This window comes from Crotalus tigris, unplaced genomic scaffold (assembly GCF_016545835.1).
Source record: "Crotalus tigris isolate CLP2741 ecotype Arizona unplaced genomic scaffold, ASM1654583v1 scf7180000018975.1359446, whole genome shotgun sequence".
In the NCBI taxonomy this organism is placed as follows: Eukaryota; Metazoa; Chordata; class Lepidosauria; order Squamata; family Viperidae; genus Crotalus; species Crotalus tigris.
In genome coordinates this window covers 27,344-32,243 of record NW_024097306.1, presented here as the reverse complement: position 1 = coordinate 32,243, position 4,900 = coordinate 27,344, and the positions used below count along the sequence as shown (strand labels likewise).

At 45.2% G+C, this 4,900-nt stretch overlaps 1 protein-coding gene across 1 annotated transcript; it reads left to right on the top strand.

Annotated features, from left to right (window-relative positions):
* Positions 1-237: 237 nt before the first annotated feature.
* PMAIP1 (phorbol-12-myristate-13-acetate-induced protein 1) lies at positions 238-4,647 on the top strand. Its single transcript, XM_039358096.1, has 3 exons — positions 238-544; positions 956-1,128; positions 2,241-4,647. The coding sequence occupies exons 1-3, from the start codon at positions 490-492 to the stop codon at positions 2,406-2,408; spliced, it is 396 nt and encodes a 131-aa protein (XP_039214030.1). The 5' UTR covers positions 238-489; the 3' UTR covers positions 2,409-4,647.
* Positions 4,648-4,900: the final 253 nt, after the last annotated feature.

The following is a 4,900-nucleotide window of genomic DNA, read 5'->3' as shown; positions in this document are numbered from 1 at the left end:
CTCCCTGGCATTGGCTTCCACGTACAGGGGCGTGGTGGGGTTTGTTTTCTTCCCGCTCCTGGGCCTTTTTTTGCCTTCCTTCTTGAGTCTCCGCCGTCGAGCAACCGAGGTCAGCCTCAGGGGGCGGGGTGGGGAACGGGAACCGACCACCTCCACCGCCCAGCCCGCTCTGGGACGCGCTGCCACCCGCCCAACCCTCCCCCTCCCGCTTCTGCTTCGTCCGGCCAGCAACTTGTCCCCGCTTGCCCGGGTACTCTGCGCTGATTGGCTGGCGGGCGAAAGTCTCGCCAGGCAAGGAGGCGAGGACTCCGCGGTGACGTCATGGGGAAACCCCCCGGCCCTCGCTTTAGCTCGGGGCGGCCGCGCTAGAGGCGGCTTTTGAGAAGCAGGCGGCGAGCGGAGCGGACCGGCGCGCGTCCCTGCCAGTCCCGGCCTTTCGAAGCGCACGAGTCGAAGAAGCTAAGCCCTGAACTCAGCCTCCCTCCCGAAATGATGCCGACCAAAATGCCGCGCAAGCCCGCGCTGCAGAACTCGGCGCCCTCAGGTAGTAATTCGCCGGGCGCGCCCCGTCTCTGTTGGCTTCCAGGCGGGCGGGCGAGCGGGCGGGCGGGCCTGGACCGGAGAGGCGCCTCTTGTCTTCGGGTCCCGGTGCCCCCATCAGGCTGTTCTCAGGCTGCGCGGGCGGGTTAAGCGGCCGAGAGGCAGCACTTCTTAGCGAGGCGCGGCGATCGGGGATGGATGGTGGCGGATGAAACGGGAGCGCCGAGCCGGTTCCTCTCACCCGGAGCGCAGCCAGTGTCTTCTCCTCGAAAGAATCTGCCCTTGGTTCTTGAATTCGCCCCTCGGCATGAGATGAGGTGCCAGGACATGTCGGAATCTGCGATCAAAGCCCGATCTTCTGATCTGTCCTCTCAACTGCAGTCGGTCTCTTTCCTTTTCCTCTTTCTCTCCCAAGATCACCAAGCCCAGGTTAAGCAGGTGATACCTGGGCTGGATGCTATGGATCACCTGCTGGCTGAAGATCCAGCTGTTGGAGCTCCTGGGCTCTCTGGGAACGAGGACCCCGAGCCTCTCTGGAAGGGGGCTTTTGGAGCTGAAAGTGGACCGTATTATTCAGAAAGGCACCAAGTTCAGTATAGTACAGTGTTTCTCAACCTTGACCATTTTAAGGCATGTGGACTTCCACTCCCAGAATTCCACAGCCAGCAATGCTGGCTGTGGAATTCTGGGAGTTGAAGTCCACATGCCTTAAAATGGTCAAGGTTGAGAAAACTGGTATAGTAGAAAGACCTTAGACCTAGTCTTATGTGTGCGCTGAGAAGACCGTCTTAGATGCCAACTCCTATTACAGCAGACCTGGCCAGCCCCATCCATACCCTTAGAGCTCTTTGTTATAGAAGGCTACACAGGGCACTTGATGTTCTGGGTGATTTTTTTGCTTGGAGGTTGTTTTCCCCTCCTCCTCCCCCCCCATTGGCTTGTATTTCCATTGGCCAGTTGCTAAGATCCAACAGTCTGAAAGGAAGGGGAGGGGGATCTAAATCTGCTTGCAAAGGCTTTATTATTTGTGGCGGGGGAGGGGGGAGAGAAAAAACTGCAGCTTCCACTTGAAGGTAAAGGGAAGTCCTACCTCTGTGAAAAGTTGCAGCATTTTAAGGACCTAGGAAGTTGCCTTGGAGAGATTGTTCCGTGATGTCTGCAGTGCCAGAAGCCCTCCAGGACTTCTGTGGAGACCTCTTTCCAACCTTCTTCCTGTCTGATCTCTTGAACAGGAGGTGCTAGGATAAACCATGGGATCTTCTGCCGGGAGAACCCAGTTCTGCCCCTAATTGGTGTTAGCGTAATTTACTGCTCTGAATGTTCCAGTGCTGTTTGCTGTCGATCCTCCACTTCTTTTCCTTGTTGTTAAAGAGAGCTCTAATCCAGCATAAGGAGATGGGTGGGTATCATTTGGACAATTGTCTTCTGGGTAAATTTCTTACAAGGCACTTTCAGCAGGTACATACCCGCTAGGCATAGCAGTGATTCATTTCATACACATGTTCAAGTCGAAGGACCTTATAGCCTGAATCCTAAGCTCACCTGCCTGGAGACTGTCTTTCTTAATTTAACTTAGGGAGTCTTCTCACCAAGCATTTATCACCCTCCGTTTAACTGAATGGGGAACGCCACAGGAATTCCGTCAATGCGCATAACAGACCATAACAGAGTCGGGATGAGTGCATTAGGGAGGCTGAAAGAAACACGATCATTTCATGATAATCAATGCAATTGGCAATAATGTGCTTATGTATTTTGCAGAGCGTTCCGTGGTGATAGCTGTGCAGCTGCGCAGAATGGGGGACAAGTGGAACCTCCGACAGAGAATCCTGAACCTGATTGCCAAGCTTTTCTGCCCAGGAACTTGAAAGAGTCTCAAAGAAGAGAAAAGGAAATTGAAAAACAACAGGAAAGGAAGGAAAGGATGTCTGTGAAGATGCAAACTTTTTGTACTCGGATTTATAAAAAAGAACCATCATGAGGTGGAAGAGATGAAATGTTTAAAGGATTTTGTTGCTTGTTTCCATCAACAACCACAAAAGCTCCTGTGTAATATTCTCAGCCACCATTTCAGGAAGTTTGTGGGTGAATGCAAATGGAGCTAATGAGAGAGGAGAAGACTGGATGTTACTGGTGACTGACAATGGTGAATTGGTCCTGGGAAATGAAGGAATCTAAAACAGCCGTCCGAGCTGAAATCCTATTCAGTGTTGGATATTAAGCACCGTTTCATGCATAGGAAAAATGATTTTTGTGTGTGGCCTCTGGTTTTCTTGAAAAATGCAAATCAGTTCCTCTGCTCTTTTGTTCTTATTTTGGAGTTTGGAAACCTACCTGGAGAAAACCAGGAAAATATGTTACATATGGATTTGTTTTGTTGAAATGAATGTACTCTACTAGATGTTCATTGGTTTTATAATTAATTATATTGCAATGCCCTTAAATTATGAGTGAAGCTGGTACAGCTAGAATACCAACTTTACAATATATGCCCTATGGGTAAGACGTTTTTGGTATATTTATTTTTGTGGGAGCTTGTTTTCAGGTTATTAACCATGACTAAATATTCAGTATGAATGTTCAAAACATTCTGCATCAGAGTAGATTTTAACAGGTTTTCAAATGTTCTTCAATGAAAGTAACAGATTCTTAGCTTTACAGAATGAATCGGTACAAGTTTAGTTATGAGTTAAGAAAATATAGTTCTGTTTATACATTAAAGGTGATAGACTCCTAACAGTGTTAGAACTTTATAAATAATATAAGCTTTAGAAAAGAAAATGCAGATTAAAAGTTACATTAAGATGGCAATTTGGGGGATGAAACAATGCTGGTTTTTCACTAAGGAAACAAATTATTCAATATAGGTCAGCTGGATGAACAGCATCAGACGCTTTAAAAATGTGCAAGAGTTATAGAGTCATAGCCTAGAAATTCACATGAGATTACATTTTGACATGCATGTGTTTTCATACACTAATTACTGTTTAAAAAGTTGAATTGTACACAACAAAGAGTATCTACAAGGATCAAGTACTAATTCAGAAATCAGCCCCAAAGATTTTCAGCAGATTTGCTTAGTTCCAAACAAATGTCTGAGTTGGGACTGAACAATTTCAGTTTTTATTCTGCAACATTCTTACCATAACCTCTAATGATATTTCAGTTGAATTCGTAAGTAACTTATGGTACTAGTCTGGCCATGGTTACACAAACATATATCAAAATCAGGCTATTTTCCCTAATCATTACCCAATATTAGTTGAATAAAAATGTAAATAACTAGAATGGTTAGATATCCTCTCAAAGTTGGTGTTCCTTTTTGTAAATCTCTTTGATTGCTCATTTTTAAAAACTGGCTTCTTAGCATTACGTTGATTGCAGAATTATGAAGTCTTACTTGAAGGCCATGGTTCTTCAATAAACAGTCCTTGTGCTGTATTTTCTTATTGAGAACAACCAGGGGGAGTCCAAAAAGTCAAAATGGCAGCTGTCAGAGCTGGAGCAAAGCCATTTTTACATGCAGCTGTTATTTTGACAAATTTGACCCAGAGATGGTAACATTTTTTTCTTTGCATGTTTTTATATGAGAGTATTGCACAATACATTCTTTTGCTAAGCCTAGGTATTGGGTCAGGAGCATAGTTTACAGCACCCAACCTGTCTTATCAAATAAGTTGAACTTTATTGCCAGAATTTTGTTTGCTGGTCATGCTACCCGTGAAACCTGGGCATAGAAGTTAATAACTGGAGATCATCACAAAGGGCAGGGGTCTTCAAACTTGGCCCTTTTCTGACTTGTGGACTTCAACTCCCAGAATTCCTCAAGCTGGCTGAGGAATTCTGGGAGTTGAAGTCCACAAGTCAGAAAAGGGCCAAGTTTGAAGACCCCTGACCTAGGGGAAGGTCTGTTTACAGCAACAGAACAAATTAGAAGTATTTAAGGAGCACATCCATAACCAAAAGGTTATATTTCTGTGCCAGCTTTCTTGCAAATGTCATACATAGCTTTCTGTAAGAATCATTGTTTTTGTCTAATGTCTTAAAAATTATTCCTTTTGTGTGGCGACTGTTAAGCTAATAAACTTGATTTGTTGTTCCAAAAAATATTCTCCAGTATATAATTTTCATGGAATTTGAACATGCCTCCTGCCTTCCTGTGATTGTTATTATATCCTATTATAAAGGTTTTTTTTTTTTTTAAAGTTCTGCTTGCTAGCTCGTCTGGAGGGATTGGGTTGTCAAAAAGAGTCAAGATGGTAGCTTTGTTCACATGAACATGGCCACCATCTTGCCTTGTTTAGGCCTCCTGTTACATAAAGGCCAGCTGCCAGTTTCCCATCACAAGTGAGGGAGGGGT

Excerpts from the sequence above, each read along its gene's own strand:
- PMAIP1 (XM_039358096.1), top strand. The coding sequence starts at position 490 with ATGATGCCGACCAAAATGCCGCGCAAGCCCGCGCTGCAGAACTCGGCG. Across the intron at positions 545-955 it reads GCAGAACTCGGCGCCCTCAG|ATCACCAAGCCCAGGTTAAG; the intron begins GTAGTAATTCGC and ends TTCTCTCCCAAG. Across the intron at positions 1,129-2,240 it reads ATTATTCAGAAAGGCACCAA|AAACACGATCATTTCATGAT; the intron begins GTTCAGTATAGT and ends GGAGGCTGAAAG.